This window comes from Echiichthys vipera (assembly GCF_963691815.1).
Source record: "Echiichthys vipera genome assembly, chromosome: 21".
Lineage (NCBI taxonomy): Eukaryota > Metazoa > Chordata > Actinopteri > Perciformes > Trachinidae > Echiichthys > Echiichthys vipera.
In genome coordinates this window covers 24,210,668-24,227,806 of record NC_139846.1, presented here as the reverse complement: position 1 = coordinate 24,227,806, position 17,139 = coordinate 24,210,668, and the positions used below count along the sequence as shown (strand labels likewise).

The 17,139-nt window shown below is 47.1% G+C and overlaps 1 protein-coding gene across 1 annotated transcript in view; it reads right to left on the bottom strand.

Moving 5' to 3' along the window:
- Nucleotides 1-315: 315 nt before the first annotated feature.
- Nucleotides 316-17,139, bottom strand: part of LOC310963159 (phospholipid phosphatase-related protein type 5-like) — a gene marked incomplete at both ends in the record, with an annotated part of 59,199 nt that continues 42,375 nt past the window's right edge. Inside the window, 3 exons of the mRNA XM_083935843.1 lie at nucleotides 316-345; nucleotides 6,508-6,642; nucleotides 9,349-9,525. Of these exons, the coding sequence (XP_083791969.1) occupies nucleotides 316-345; nucleotides 6,508-6,642; nucleotides 9,349-9,525 (342 nt within the window). The remainder of the gene's footprint in view (nucleotides 346-6,507; nucleotides 6,643-9,348; nucleotides 9,526-17,139) is intronic.

Sequence of the window (17,139 nt, the reverse complement as noted above, 5' to 3'; positions counted from 1 at the left end):
CACAGTGTGCAACCTTTGCCTCACGGCGAGCTTCATTGTGAGGCGAGTCCAACGAGAATTCAGAATAAGTGCATAGATGGAGAAAGCAGAAGCAGCCTGTCCCGCCGGGTTACTGACTCGTCTTTCCTGTTTTTTTTTTCAGTTGAATACAAGAAGCTGTAAATGACAACAGGGGCCTGATAGAGACAACATAGAACAACATACCGCAGACCAGACACACACACACACACAGAACGGGATTAGCGCTGCGGTTAATTAGATTGGACGGTGAAGAGCGTGGACGTCCAATGGGTCTGCCACACGGCCGACTCCACGTCATGTGACCTCAGCGAAGGCGATGTGATTCTGCGGAGAAGAAGGAAAACACAACGATTAAATTGGGACAATAGGATCAAAAAGCAAGCTGCGCTATCGGAACACTTTAATTTGGACGAACCCCTCAAGAACAAGGAGGTGCACGGACAGGTTGTTGCCTAAATCTAACCAAAACTGCAAAATACTAATTCAAGTAATCTCCAGAGGGGCAGCTCAGCCAATGAAGGCAAAAGGGGTGTTGTTAGGGCAACTTTAGCCCTGCCTCGTGCACGTCATTGCTCTAAAGTCTGATATTTTGAGGGAAATCGTCCTCATCATCAGCCAAAACAGTACAAGTCTCATGATGTCTCCATGTCATGGGACTTGTTGAGTTCAGCCTGAGGAGAGGCTCCGGATAACAGATGCATTCAAGGTCGTTTTCACAACAGAAAAAAACTCTGAAAACCAGAAAGAAGATGGTTTTGAATCTGCGAGGGTTTAGAGGAAGAGTATATTTCCACCCGCCGTATACACGTGGCCCCTGTGACTCTCTGTCTCTGACTCAGAGACGAGGCCGTGAAAGGATTCATGTGGGAATCGAGTTTGCGTTGAAAGCTGTAGGAGGCTCGCTCAGCATGCTGCAAGTCCTTGTTTCCCTGAATTTATACAGGGAGTTAAATGAAGCCGACCCGTAGAGTCGAAGTGGCCAAGTCATTGTGAAATACAGCAGGGTGCAATATACAATATATGTAAGTATATAAGAACCTCCATAACTCCAAAACACACCATCAGAGCACTGCAACCATTCTCACGAAGTCCTGCACATAGATCAAAGAGTTTCAAACCAAAGTTGACCTAGGCCTGATCAGCAGCACGCCAATGGCGGTAAGAATTCACATGGGATGGTTGTTCATGGGGACTAGAAGCTTTGGTTCTTTATCTAACTTTGTTCGGTGCTTCACCACGGGAATCGCCTTGGCGTGACCAACTATGGAAGCTCCAATGACACAACGTCAGGTCAAACTGTGCAGGGGTCACGCCGCCTCATACTACCACAGATGACCGGCCCTTCCTACATCATTCTCGCTTTCTTCCCGTGGAGAATCTTGGTAAGCTCCCTCAGCGTATCTAGGCTAGCTTGGATATCTGCTCAACTGTTCATAGACGAACTGTAAAGGATAGCGTCGTCGAACGCAGCTCCTTGCTTGAGTCTGGATTTGCACAGGTTAGTTCGAGCAGTGACGAGTGTGTTTGTGTGTGGAGTGAGAGGGGCGGAGGAGCGAGATGCGAGCCTGGCGAGTGCTTCTCTCGCAACTTCAGGTAGCTACACTACTTAACCGAGGAGAGGATGTCCTCCTGAGACTGTACGAGACCAAATGAGAGCATTGGTTGTTCATTTGCACAACCTCTGTTTATAGGTTCCAGACAAGGGACAAGTGGTGGATGGTTGGGTGTACAACTGAAGTCACTGGGTCTGCGTGGATACTGGGGCCCCATCTGCAGACAGACTGGCTGAATTCATCCACCCGCATTTAATAGATTTCATGATCGGCAGGAAGTGTCACTCGGTGTGACGCTGAGTGACATTTTCACGTGGGTGTCCCTGGATTAATATAATCTGTAAAAACCTGCGATTTTCTCAGTTGAGGCTGCCTGAAATGATCCAGGGCCATTTTGGGGGATGTGTGAGCCGAGCAGCTCAGTCACTGGCTCACACGTTCTTCACACCGCGGGTGTATTTCTGGAGTGGCACTCTTGATTTAACAGCATATGCCAGTGAAATGAATGTGTGTGCTATGTCACTGTGGACCATTAGTAGGATGCTGCTGCCATTTAATCTATATTATATTGCATTGTCATGATGGTATTTCATATTCCACTGACAGATACCACTTCCCAAAGGCATATACCAATAGCATGCCAGTCTGTAGCCCTATTCAGATGGGACTAGTTTAATGCAGGAACGTTGGGACATGTCTGTAATTATTCCGGAGAATGTAAAAAAGATGGAGACTTTCACCTTCTGTAAAACGTCCCGGAGAGAACACCTCGGGTAAAACTAGTCCCGTCCGAATACGACCCTCCGCAAAGCATTTGTTGATATTCCAGCTCTCCCTTCAGCACGTGGTTTTAACGTTTTTGATCATGGAGGTGTTTGAATCACTTTTTTTAGATACTGGATTCTGTCCTTTAGTTACATGTTTACTTAATTTTGTGATAAGGAAGCTACGCAGCACGCACATGGCGACAGGGAGGTGACGGCATTGTGTAACTCGAGTAACCCCTCCCACTCCCACATAAGCGTAGAACACAGGGATTTCTTAATCTTGTGCGAATTGGCCATTTAAATGACAGACGTCCTGATGTAAGACTATTTAACCCTACGCCCCCACATTAAACGAATCCTGTCCGAATGGGGCTTTGGTGTCACGTGTTGACCCTATTTAGAAATGAACATTTTACAGACATTTCAAGCTGCAGTGTTGTCATGCTTTGGACCCTGTCTTCCTCTCCGACATGAGTCCTTCTTGTCACAAGGTAGCCCAGGCCCCCGGGATTCTGTCTGTTTACTTAATTTTGTGAATTTTGGCACCTGTACTTGCCTATTTGCCAAGAAATACCATCTGAGTGTCTGTGGTGACTTTCCCTCTCTAAATACAAATGGGCTGTTGGTCTGCCCACCTGGAGCTCGTCGCTGTCGGTTATGCTGCGTTCACTTGCACTCGGAAATTGGGAAATTCCAACTTCTGGCAAGTAAAAGTGCAATGAAAGGGAACGTTCAAGTCTGAATTGAGTCGGACTCTTATGTCTTATGTGTCAGCGACATGAGGTCCAAGAGGCTCGCCTACGGTTACATCTCGCAACCAAAGCGTCCGCTACAAATCCATCTCAATTCTTACGGATTACAACTTTAAATAACCGACTTCCCCTTCAATTATGAAACCCACACTCTGATATTGTTTCACTCGAGTAATCCCATTCAGCGGTCTGTAGAGTTTGCAAGTTCAAGACTATAATTTCCAACATTTAGGGTTCAATTGCCTAGTCGAGACATTAGCATTTATATTGGAGGAGATGCATCACATGTGGCAGTTTCCTCCTTTTCTGTTTCTGGTAAAACAAGCAATAATTCACCCTCCACTAGAGAAAGACATGATCTGTTCAATTTTCTACAAAGCAGATTTGTTGCAGAAACCGGATCAAATCATCAGCTTGTGTCATTCATTTATGTTTAGGGGAAATCATAGGCAGTGATAAATGTATGGCGATGGCGTCTACCAGCTGCGTTCAGCGCTACACTCCACCACAGACGGAAAAAGAACAAAATAAACACGTGGGGTTCAGTTTTCTCTGCTCAAAGGTTCCTTCCTGCCCTGGCATTTGGTTCACTGTGGCTTGTTTAGCTTTCAGGCATCTTCATGCTGAGCTATTTTTAGAGCAGGCAATTTTCCACCAAGGCTGTCGTAACCGCGGTGATAGTGTGAGATTTTGTTTTCTCCGTCAGACAACTGAGCGCACGCTCTCTCGGAGGGGCGCTGTGAATAGAATAAAGCTGCTAAATGTGTATCTTCTTAGAGGATGTCAAGAGACGACCCAGCAGGACCGAGTAAATAGAAACGCGTCGCTGTTACATCTGGCGTTATGTTCTGTGAAGATGTGAGAACAGACATGCGACTCAGATGCAAAGATAAAGGTAGAAACACACTTCAACCACATGCCAAATACTCTGAACAGTGTTACGTTTTGCTGAATCGACCCCTTTCTCTTTTGGCTTCATTCAATACAAACTGGTTTGGTCAGTGTGGCCCAAGATGGCTGCCAGCCCAACAGATGGTGAGTCAGTGGGCAAAAGGCCTCTGGTTCAACCAATATGCTTTGATTTGGCTTGAATTTTGGTAGTTTTGTCCATCGTTGTTATCAGTTATGGCAGCACTGTACATGGTGACATCCCAGAAAAAATTATCTTTCTCCGTTATCTAATGTTTAAAAGTTCAAACCATGTCACTAGTCTTGGGGCGCACTCACACTGTCCTTCGGCACCGTGCCCCGTGCTTCAGGGTCCTTGTCCCCCCCTCCAGGCCCGTTTGTACTCACACTACCTGGGCCTCGGCGAATGTTTCTTGCTGCCTATACGTCATCACGCCGTAACACGTCACACGCATTGATGACGTCATGGCGATGCGTGGCTTTGTTTCCAAATATTTCCGTAGACCTCGGAGTTTTTGTGCGTCTTATCGACTGTTTTTGAATCTTTTCATCGAGCAAATCTGCAGTAAACACTCCACCTCTGCATCACACCAACGTGAACCTTTCACCGCCATTGTTTTAAATGTCCGCGCATGGTCCCTCCTTCTTTTTTCTTTTTCTACGTCCCAACAGGCGCACATAAATGACGTGAGAACTGCCGTAGACGTCGTGCTCGTGCTCGTACACGTGCGCACGCTCGTGCTCGTACTCGTTCATGTGCAAACGCGCTCTACAAAAGCCCACCTCTCTCAAACGAGCCGTGGACGGCCAGCTGGCCGCAGTTAGGCTTGGAGCGGTTGCACTTATACTGGTCAAACGCACTAGGCTCTACCCGAAAAACCTGCTTTGGCCCAGTGCGGAAGGACAGTGTGAGTGCGCTCTTAGGCTTTGCTACCTTATGATTGTATCTCCTAGTTACCTCTGGGAGTGGATGTACACAACAATATCAGCCAGTGGTATCAGTCTAATTTAAATACAGAATGAAAAAGAAAGGTAGAGCTATGTGCAGAGATTTGTTAGAGCTCAGGTTTGAAACCACTTCACAGTTCGTTGCCTTTTGTTTCGGAGACGCTGGAACCAGCCGAGACCCCGCAGCCAGCGCAGGAAGGCCAGGAGGCGCTCCTTAATGTAGGAGGACTCCTCATCTTCATCGTCCGTCTCCTTCAACAGTGTGTGGAGGTGTGTCATTGAAATTGTAACACTGCTTCCTGTACCCTTTGTTAGATCAAATGGTTGGTTTTGTGCTCAAAATGAACAAAGACAGGATGCTAACATTTAGAGACATTTACAGTTCATCCACACATGATGTAAATCCATACTCTCAACAAACACTGTATCTACGCAATAACAACTTTTTAAAGAATAGTCCTGTTGTTATTAGCACTGGAACAAAGTTAAAACTAACAACTGTTTCTATTCTTAAAGTTTAATTCCAGCGCAAAATCATCCCATGGTCTTTTTCGGCGCAACACAAACATCAAATAAGCCATCGTGTCATTCTTTGTGTATGAACTATTAAGGGAGAAATCGCTGAGAGTCGCTAACAACTGGGCGTGGCTAACAGTGATTAGCTCGGGGCAGCACGGGCACTCAAAGGTCTTTTTTAACCACTAATGCTGCTGAAAATAACAGCAAACCTCTGCAGCAGCATGAGAAGAGTCCCTACACACAAAACAAAGCAGCAACAGCAACAGCGTAGTTAGTGAAGCCAGAGTTTATTAAAGAGTGTTTTAAAGACTTACCTACTGGCCCCTGTACCAGCTCCTCTCATAGTAAAGTCCATTACAGTGGATTACCAAAGTCAATCCCAAAGGAAGGAGCTCATTGGTGCTGCGGAGGATTTGCTACTCCTGCACCATTTACATGTACGGTGAAGGCATTCAAAGGTCTTTTTTAACCACTAATACTGCTGAAAATAACAGCAAACCTCTGCAGCAGCATGAGAAGAGTCCCTACACACAAAACAAAGCACCAATGGGCTCCTTCCTTTGGGATTGACTTTGGTAATCCACTTGGATGGACTTTACTATGAGAGGAGCTGGTACAGGGGCCAGTAGGTAAGTCTTTAAAACACTCTTTAACAAACTCTGGGTTCACTAACTACGTTGTTGATGCATTGTTTTGTGTGTAGGGACTCTTCTCATGCTGCTGCAGAGGTTTGCTGTTATTTTCAGCAGTATTAGTGGTTAAAAAAGACCTTTGAATGCCTTCACCGTACTGCCCAGAGCTAATCAGTGTTAGCGACTCTACTGGATTTCTCCTTTAATAGTTCATACACGAAAAATGACACGATGGCTTATTTGATGTATGTGTTGTGCCGGAAATATTAAGGTATAAAGAACCATATTGGTCTAAAGCTGCAGTGTGTTTCATACAGACATACAACATGGCAGCATGGTCAGAATTTATTCAGGGCATTTAAAGGTGTATTCTGGGTGCAGGTGTGTCGCGCTGTGCTGCACTGACCTGTGAGGCGATGTACTTCTCCAGAGGACTCTCCATTCGGCCGATATTCAGCATGGACGTGTTGGGCTGCTGCTCCTCTGCTGACTCCTCGCTCAGCAGTAACTTGCCTTTGAAGTTATGGACCACACACACCACCTATAACACACACACATATACACCTGGATGACACCAACACACACAAGTCTCCCAGCAGAGGACAGAGATGTGTGTGTGTGTAACTGAATCCCAAGGAATGATAGAGGTTCCTGATTAGCAGAGTCACCCTAGTATGTAGGTCACATATGTGCCATTGACTTTCCCTGAGGGTCCTGCTGCAGCGATGATGGATGTGGGTGTTGCATGAGCTCCTCTAATAAGGAGCAAAATGTGGCTTTGAGGTTCAAAATGAAATTACCAATTTCAAGTTGGCTGAGCAGAGAGGAGATACAGAAACTCCGGGGGGGGGGTCCTCTGCAGGACATTATATCCTACAGAGCAGTGCATCCTGGGAACTTTCTACGGAGGCTCATAAAGCCTGTCAGCAAACTCCAGAGAAGTCATCAACCACAGACGGCCAATCAGATTTCTGTTCTGGTGTTTTCCTTCATGAGCCGAGGGCCAAACACGGAGTCACACACCGACTGATCTGAGATGGAGGCATGTTGCTCTTCCTTCTGGTGCGGTGTTTGCAACAAATGTTGTTTTACACATGCTTTGCTTCATTTACCGACACGGGAAAGTGTGTGAAAATCGTTATAAAGTATCAGTCATCTGATACCTATCGTTACAAGACAATCAAGCAATGCATTACATACAAATATAAACCTAGTAGCATATAATGAACCTCCACTGGATGCAACTATTAAAGGAAATAAAGACACAGGAAGCGCCAACTTGTGTATTGACACATTTGGTGTGTTTTTAGCCTTAGGGTAGAAACAGGACAAGGACCCTAAAGCCCAGGGCGCAGTGCGGAGGGACAGTGTGAGTGCGCTGTTAGGTTCCTATTAGGTTCTTAAAGAGGACCTATTTTGTTTCTTTTCTGTCTTTTCTGACCTATGAATGTAGTTATAATGTTTTATAGCAACGTTAAATTAAACCAAAGCGTCAAATAATGATGTACTTGCATTTAGACGTGAGCCCTGCTGACCGGCTGGGTTGGCTGCGCTCAGCTCCGAACGTTAGCGTGTCGGTTGCTATCAGAGATTTCCTGAATTTGTCTCCGTAGAAGAACTTCCCTGTTGGTCACGCTGCTGCACACTGACTCAAACTATAAGCTCTAAGTTCAGCCACTTTATTTTGGAAGTTAACCTGTTAAAGCTTACGTTAGCATGTTAGCACGCAGAAAACCTGGCTAGCTTCCATATAACATGCGCAGCTAACGTGGCTAACAGAGCTGGGCACACAGAGGAGCTGCAGCAGTGGACAATATGAGAAATATCATGTGATTTTTAAAGATTGAAGCATGTAAAACCTGTTGTGTTTGACTCATAAATGCATAATTAAGGCATCTTTAAGTTTTAGTATTTTTTCCCCGTTTACGAGTTTGATTGCCAAAATCTAAAACCACGGTGTTACGCACCACAGCCCGTCTGCAGCCCCTTTAAAGACGTTATTGCTCCCGATGTATCAGCCGCCTCCTGTGGAGATAATCTGCTCATATAAAATATCAGCCCTGCAAAGTCCGGAGAGGAGCAGCGCGCTCTCTGATTCACTGTTCTCTGGGATGATAAGAGCTTTTTGTTTCAGGCAGACAGGTTAAAATGAGGAAGAGGGGGAAGGAGGAGGAAGAGGGGGAAGAGGGGGAAGAAGAAAGGAGATGAGAAGGATATGAGATGAGAGTAGGGATGAGGAACAAGAAGAGGGGAGGAGAGGAGAGGACATGAGAGCAGGAGGTGGAAGAGATGAAAGGAGTTGGAGAAAGAGGAGGATTAGGAGGAGGGGAAACAAGGAGAGGGGAGAAGATAAAGGGAGTAGATGAGCAGGAGGAGGAGATGACAGTGGGAGGAGAGGAGAGGAAGAACAAGAAGAGGGGGAGGAGGAGAGGAGATGAAAGTAAGAGAAGAAGAGGATAGGGTGGAGGAGAGGAGGAGAAAGACAAGACAGGAGAGGAGGAGAGACCAGAGATGAGAGGAGAGGAGAGTAAGAGAAGGATAGGATAGGGTGGAGGAGAGAAGGAGATGAGAGGAGAGACGAGAGGAGAGTATAGACGAGAAGAGAGGAGGAGATGAAAGTAAGAGAAGGAGAGGATAGGCTGGAGGAGAGGAGGAGATGAGATGAGAGGAGAGGAGAGGAGGAGATGAGAGTGTTATCTCTGTGAGCGTCTCTCTCGGGCCCTCATAAAGGCCCTGCAGTGTTTTAAGCAGCACCGCATTAACGCAGCTCCGCGGCTCAGAGGCTGAGCTTCATCACAGAGCCTCTCTCACCGCAGCACACAACCAACTGGCCTTTCTCTGCCCGACGCACGAGGAAGAAAGAGGGATGAGGAGGGAAACAAGGCGCAGGGATTATCTTCTGCTGCTGCTGCTGCTGCTGCTGTATCCGAGGCCCACTAATCATCACTGTGCGAGCGCTTCATGAGGGGAAGACGAGCCTTGATGTGCGGCGTTTCATGGAAGAACACAAGCCCGATACAAAAACATGTGCTGCCATGGAGACAACACGGACTGACAGCTGTAAGGTGCACGCCGTCTTGTTGCGTAGAGTGCAGCTACACTCTGTGACCCCGCTGGATGTGGATGGCAGGACTTACTACCGCCAACGTGACTTAATTCACAACTTAAAATGATACATTTTCCTAATAATACCTGCCCTACACACATATACAGCACCACATATGAGCTTCGTGGGTGTGGGTCTCACCAGGAAAGTGGCGATGGCCGAGCCGATGATGAAGCCGGCGATGACGTCCGACCAGTGGTTTCGGTATTCGGCGACACGGTTCAGACCGGTGAGGAAGGCCAGACACATGAGCCCGAGTGACAGCACTGGTTTGGCCAGACGAGTGCCTTTGGCCTGCACCGTGCACGTCACGTACATCTGCGGGGGAAAAGAGATGCAAGGGTTACTGTAGATCGTCAGAACTGTCCCAGAACCCTCACAGACCCTCCCACACCCCAGTTTCAGGCTTCATTGACCCCATATCAACTTCATTAGCAGCTTAATACACTTGGAGGCATTTCACCATCATTTCTACCATTTTTGTCCAAGCCCCAACCACAACGTCTTCCTGTTTGATCCAATCAGGAAGTGCCAAAACCTGCAGTTCTCTGAGTGTCCACTACAAGCGTGTGAAATGTGTTTCCTCAGGAGGGGGTCTGGAGTCTCCCTTAGAGAGAGGGGGAGAAGTTCAGCATCCGTGAGGAACTCGGAGTAGAGCCGCTGCTCCTTTGCGTTGAAAGGAGCCAGTTGAGGTGGTTCAGGATCATCTGGTAAGGATGAACCCTGGGCGCCTCCCTAGGGAGGTGTTCCAGGCACGTCCAGCTGGGAGGAGGCCTCGGGGAAGACCCAGGACCAGGTGGAGAGATTAGATCTCCACACTGGCCTGGGAACGCCTCAGGATCCCCCAGTTAGAGCTGGTTAATGTGGCCCGGGAAAGGGAAGTTTGGGGTCCCCTGCTAAAGCTGCTGCCCCCACGACCCGACCCCGGATAAGAGGCTGAAGATGAGATGAGATGTTTTGTAATGCACTGTAATCAGGGCGTTCTTGGAGAGACAGGCGCAAGTTTTTACATCTGCTTTAATTGTGTTTATTCTGTTCTTTGCATATCAAACGTCCCCACCGCCTACAGTATCTGAAACACAAGGCTCCCTGCAGCTTTGTGAAGAGACTGCTGTCTAAGGCTTTGCACATAAAGGTGTGTGTTAAAATGTGCGCTGAATGCTTCTCCTTAGTTTGACAGCTGATGTGAAATCTGGGCTGTTTTGCCCATAGAAGCCGTGTCAGTGTGTAAATGACTGCAGGAAGTTAAACCTGTCACGTCATCTTCGGCAACACGACTCAACTCACACTGCCTGTCTCAGGGATGTTAATGAGGATCAGATCTCTTTTCTCTCACTCAGAATATTCTAAAATGCAGAAAACCAACATTATTTTAGTCTGACTTTCTAAAATGTCCCTCCTGCGCTTCTAATGTTTTATTAAAAACTCTGTGGTGAGATGCCACCAGGCAGCTGTGACTGTGTGTAAATATGAGCTGATATGTTAAGTCTCTCCTCGGGGCATCTTTCTATTTTCTCCCCTGAATTTAGCAAAGTGCTGGCCAACCCTTAAACCAACCCCAGAGAAGTCCCTGGACGGGTGCTGCACCAGGATGTTGCGTGCGGTGCTTAACATCAGCAAGAATGCACATGCAACCAACATGATCCTGTATGAGGTAATACCAAGGGTGAGTGAGGGCGCACTCACACTGTCCTTCCGCACTGCGCCCCATGCTTTAGGGTCCTTGTCCCCCCCTCCAGGCCCGTTTGTACTCACACTACCTGGGCCTCGGCGAATGCTTCTTGCTGCCTATACGTCATCACGCCGTAACACGTCACACGCATTGATGACGTCATGGCGATGCGTGGCTTTGTTTGACTGTGAAATATAAAGACAACTCAACCCCAACATTGTTTGCAACATTGCTGGACAGATATATAGATTTGGCAACTTGCCGTTGCTCATGGAGGAATTGTTGGGTCTTATCAATCATACTTAAGTCACAGAGTGTGGTCTAGACCTTCTCTATAAGTGTCTTTAGGTATGATATTCAAACAACAATGGGGAACAAAGCACAACTGCATGAAATTTGGGTCAGGACCGAAAGAACGAGGACGCGGGTACAAGCGGCCGAAATGTGTTTCCTCAGGAGGGGGTCTGGAGTCTCCCTTAGAGAGAGGGGGAGAAGTTCAGCATCCGTGAGGAACTCGGAGTAGAGCCGCTGCTCCTTTGTGTTGAAAGGAGCCAGTTGAGGTGGTTCAGGATCATCTGGTAAGGATGAACCCTGGGCGCCTCCCTAGGGAGGTGTTCCAGGCACGTCCAGCTGGGAGGAGGTCTCGGGGAAGAGCCAGGACCAGGTGGAGAGATTAGATCTCCACACTGGCCTGGGAACGCCTCAGGATCCCCCAGTTAGAGCTGGTTAATGTGGCCCGGGAAAGGGAAGTTTGGGGTCCCCTGCTAAAGCTGCTGTCCCCGAGACCCGACCCCGAATAAGAGGCTGAAGATGAGATGAGATGAATGAGTATATCTTGTGGAACAGATGCAGCAGTATGAGTCAGATTCGTGGGCTGATTTCTCACCAGATGCAAAGCACACGCAAAGTGCACTGTGTTTACCTTTCACACTGTAGCGATGTGTTTTCTTGAACGGCAACAACAACAACAATGTGTGCGTGTTAATATCGAATGTGGCCTTGATTTGGTGCCATGATATCAGCCCTGTAGAAGATGGAAGGAGGAGGGGCAGAGAGAGAAAGGGACAAATATAGACCAGAAACACGTCTATGTTTGGCTCTAATCACTAAGCTGGTGTGTTGAGGCTGCAGACTGCCTCTGAGGGCCTAATTGTGTTTTCATCAGAGTGTGGAGTCTCCTCCAAGGCCAGATCAAATGTTTCCATTTCTCCCTCTGCAACTGAGTTATTCTTTCTCTCTTTGATGATTCAGGATTTGAATATCTTATGTTGTTCCACTCGCGGGGTAAAATGGCTGCACGGCCGAGCAGCGCTGTGCTTAAGAGTGTGTGTTCATCAAACATGCACGTGTTGAACAGTGAACTGAACGCATCAGTTTGCATCTAACGAACGGGAGCAGGAGCATCGCTGTAGCAGGCGTAGATGAAGTCCATGAGCTACTCAGTATGGGAAGGTTACCAAGGAGGAAGTGCTTATACAGGCTCATATAGGTGGGTAGCAGAAATGCTTGTGGACGCAGTCGGATAGACCTAAAACCAATCACTGCCATGTAAAGCCCAGTTCAGACCAAAGATTCGCAACGCAACTGTTTCCGAACGTCGCAGGTGAAAGTTGCAGCGGTGTGAACTGACCCGTCTCGTCTGGACTCAAACCGGCTGTTGTCGTTTCCTGCGATTCAACTCAACACCGCTGGTCGAGTCACTTAGAGAGTGTCAGCTGGTTGAAAAGGCCAATATGAACGGAAGCTCAACGAGTGTGAGTGTGTGAGAGAGAGAGAGAGAGAAAAAGAGACGGAGAGAGAGAGAGGGTTGAGCGAGCAAAATACAATGAATAAGGAGAGGAGCAGGTTTCATAGCATCATTAAACCTGTTTAAGGCCTTGAAATTGTGGAAAAAATTATGTTTGAAAAATAAATTTCTGACTCCACAGTCCATCTCTGGTCTCATCCACTACAACGCAAATGAACGGGTTGACCATTCAGTTATGATTTACTCATATAACAGTTACGTAAGCAGTGAAACGCTGTTAAGGACAAATAGACAAGAAAGGTAAGCACAGTAAATGATTCCCTGTGCAGCACTTTGAGTGATATGGTTAGCCTCTACCAAGTTATTGTGGCATGGTACGAGTTGCATACGGGCAAAAAACCCCTCCCGTTCAGTACGCATGTCACGGTTCGGGAGATGTGTGTACTGTTTGGTTTATGAGGTGTAGCGTAAGCCTTCGTGACCGCTGTCCTCTCACGTATCGATCTCAGCGTATCAAATCTCGCGCGTCAAATCCGCGGCCACAATGATACGCACACCCCCGCTACGCTCTTCTTCAAGGTTTTTTTTAATCCTCTTGGCAACAGCTCGCTAAGCTCCCCTCTGTTTGTTCGTTCCTGTGGTCAAATCCGTGGTTTAATCACCACATCAACGTCTCTTTTGACAGAAAACCGTCAGTTCACAAGAGAACGGACGGAGAAGTCACTGTGAAGCCTGAGTTTACTTTGAAACCGTGATATGAACCTAGAGTTTGTGACCCGTCCACCCCATATATATATATATATATAATATATATATATATATATATACTTATATTACAGGTACTACTGTTGCCTCGGCCACAGCTTTACTATTCCTTTAACACCATTGTGAGGAAGTCGGCCCAGCTCCAGCTCAGTGAGTTATGATGTCATCAACAGTGTCAGCATTCATTTATTTCCAGTGAGTTACGTTGAAGAAGAGCTCTGCACTTTGTTGCTCTATATTCTTTCGTCTGTGTGTGTGTGTGTGTGTGTGTGTGTGTGTGTGTGTGTGTGTGTGTGTGTGTGTGTGTGTGTGTGTGTGTGTGTGTGTGTGTGTGTTTGTTTAGTGGTCAGTGCGTATCTGTGGCCTGTATCTAGTTTGGAACGAATCCACTGTCCCTCATGATTCATGTTACATCGACAACTGTTATCAGGTTGGCCTGGTCGTACTGTGGTGTGTGTGTGTGTGTGTGTGTGTGTGTGTGTGTGTGTGCGTATATGCTTGTCCTTCACCAGGTCAAGGGGATCTCTCCCTGTGAGCCTCGTATGAGCTGTCACATGCTATCAATTTTATCCTTCGATGCACGGAAAATGTTTCTCTCTCCTCGGGGTCGAAGTGGATTCGTCTTAACGTCCTTTGCATGCCGTTCCTCGCCGGGTCCACACTCTAACCTATTCCCCGTTTAATGTCAGACATTAGCAGCCGTTGCCGTGCTCACTATATCAGAGGCGTGTCGGCTAAATGGAGAGGGAGACGTGAAAAATTCAACCCGGGGAGACGGGGCCGAGCAGCTCCTCCTCTGCTCGGCGCTGTTCCCGACATCAATCTCTCCATCGTGCCAGGTTCTAATGGTGTCCTGTGGTATTAGTGAGGGGGACCTGCTAAGGCAGCCAACACACACAGGCTGCTGTGTTAATACATCAGGCTGATTTAAAGGGGTGTTTCAAAGACATATTTTACTCCAGGCTCTTGTCAGTTAGCTTTATGACAGGGATCTCACAGAGGTTAGCCGCATATTAACCTTTCATTTCAAATGCTCTCCGGTCCAGTCAGAGTGGTCCACCTTGGATATGATGGACACAGTGTATGTTTCTTTATTGTTGCTCAATACTGCACTAGCCAATGATTGTCTCTGTGTAGCACTGAGAAAACCCTTGTTATTAGGCGTGTTTCAGATCAGGGGTGGGCAATCCAGGTCCTGCAGAGCCACTGTCCTGCATGTTGTAGGTTTCTCTCTGCTCCAACACACCTGAGTCTAATGTTTCGCTCGTTATCAAGCAGCTGAAGCTCGTCACAGTTTGATTATTGTCAGACTCAGGTGTGTTAGGGTAGGGAGAAACCTAAAACATGCAGGACAGTGGCTCTCCAGGAGCGGAATCGCCCACCCATGCATTAGGGTAAAATGTGTCCGCTCGGAAAGTAACAGGCCACGCCTCTCAAACGTCCCGTCACTCGCTGTGTTTCCGTTACCAAAAAAAAGCCCCAGAGGGATTGAGGAGACTCCGGAGGTGATGTATCACTCTGATTGGGTTTGGATCGCCAGTGATCAGCTGATCAGTGACACAGCGGCGCGCCGAAATACAGAATAGTTGCAGTTTGATTTAACCCTCCTGTTGTCCTCATTTTCTGTATACACCCTGTGTCCTCCGGGTCAAAATGACCAGTCTTCACTAAACCCCGAATATAAGCAGCTTAATTGAATTTAAACACCAAACTTCATCTGGCTTGAAGAAACAACTTGTCATTTACCACAAAATGTGTGAATAACTGAGTTTTCCCTCTTCACTTCATTTCTATAGCTTAAGAAAAGAATGCATTTTTATTCATCCCAATGACTCAGTTTGAACAATTGAAGACAATGTACAATACAAGATATGAAAAATAACATAACCCATTGCTCTGGGTTGTATTCCTCCCCATCTTCTTCTTCTGATGCATCCTCCACTTCCTCTTCTGAATCACAGTTGTCTCGCTCTAGAGCCTCTTCAGCGTTGTTACGCACACTCACGGCTTCAGCACAGACAGAGTTCAGGGCCCTGTCGTCTGCAGCACCTTTATAATCTCTGCAGTCTGCGATAACACCTGTGTGTTGTTTACGTCTGCTACTGTCTCGTTCACGTCTGCTACTCATTGATCTGAGACGGATCAAAGGCACAACAGTCCGTGAGAAGACCCCATGATCTGTCTTGTTACGTCTGCTACTGATTAAAACAACTCAAACATTGTAACATTCTGTGGTTTGTAAATAACTCTGTGACCTTGATTTCAACTCTTTGTGCCTCACGGGTCATTTTGACCCCAGGACGACCTTTGTACCTTGTTTTTGTACAGCTTACATTGAAATGTGAATAAAAGCAACATTTCACTTTTTCTACTGTTGGGGCCAATCTAGGAAAATCATAAAAGTTAAGGCCCTTTTGAGTCACAACGTCAACTTATGTATAAGTAACATGAAAGAAAACACTCCACTGTGTTTGTATGTGTGTGTGCGTGCGTGCGTGCGTGCGTGCGTACGTGCGTGTGTGTGAGCGTGTGTGTCAGGTCAGACTCCAACTGCAGCACTCATGTTAACAAGCCCGTGCAGAGATGTGCGTGCACAGATCATTTTCCACGCTGAGTTCTTCTTCACACAAGTGTCGACTCTACTTCGCCGTGTAGTTGTGGCTTCTGTACGACCGCACGTCACTGTCGAACCCCGACCAAAGCAAGTGGGGCAGTTCAAATGAATCAGAAGGAGGTTCTCCAACACAGTATATACTTACAGTGGACAATTTAGTTGATAATGTTGTCATTACAAATAGGAATGAGCCACAAAGACACAGCAATGAGCACATTAGAAGGAGATACGCGGGGTCGTTTAGGACCAAACGATCCAAACTTGCTCTTAGCTGCAGCTGAATATGGCACAACCTTAAAGGTCTATTCCAGCCGATGCGTTACGATGTGCAATTCCAAATCATTACATCACTGTGCCGTTACCTCGTGAACGGGCAATCACCACCTCATTTACATGAATCCTCGGGTGCACTGGATGTTGGATGGCTGTGTTTGGCCCTAGTGCTGCTGTAATGACCAAGACAATGACAGTGTGAAGAGGAGCAGGCTCCATCGCCTCAGAGCTGCAGGGTTGTGTGTGTGTGTGTGTGTGTGTGTGCGCGTGTGTGTGCTCTGTGTATAACGGCCTGTGTGCAAATTGCATGTACATCCTAAACACAGAGCTTTAAACAAACAACGGCTTTTGCTAAATGGCTGAGATAACAGAGACAGTCTCCCAATGGCGCGTGTGTGTGTGTGTGTGTGTGTGTGTGTGTGGGGGGGGGGGGGTCGCTGGCGTTCTAAAACCATGCATCCGTTGCTCATGGGTGTTCGGGCAGACCCCGGCTCTCTGACACAGAAAATCAAAGCCGTCAGACCGTCAGCTAGAATCAGAGCCTGTCTGGGAATGTTTGATTTGTGCTTAGTGGGTAAATCTGCCGCTGCGGTGCTCTCCGCGGAACGTCCGCATGTTGTTTTTATTTTCGTGAGGACGTTCACACTCGGTTGTACAAAGACAAAAGAACGCACTGCAGAAATGGGTTGAATTGCCAGACACTCGCATGGGTTTATGGGATAAGAGCAGCCAGACTTTCAAAGAACAAAGATGTTTTTGTACCAATTCAATGCTGTTTGTACGGATTATAGTAAAATACTGTAATAACCTGAACCTGTATGGTAAATATTGGTATCACCTATTTTTACCTTACATCGACTG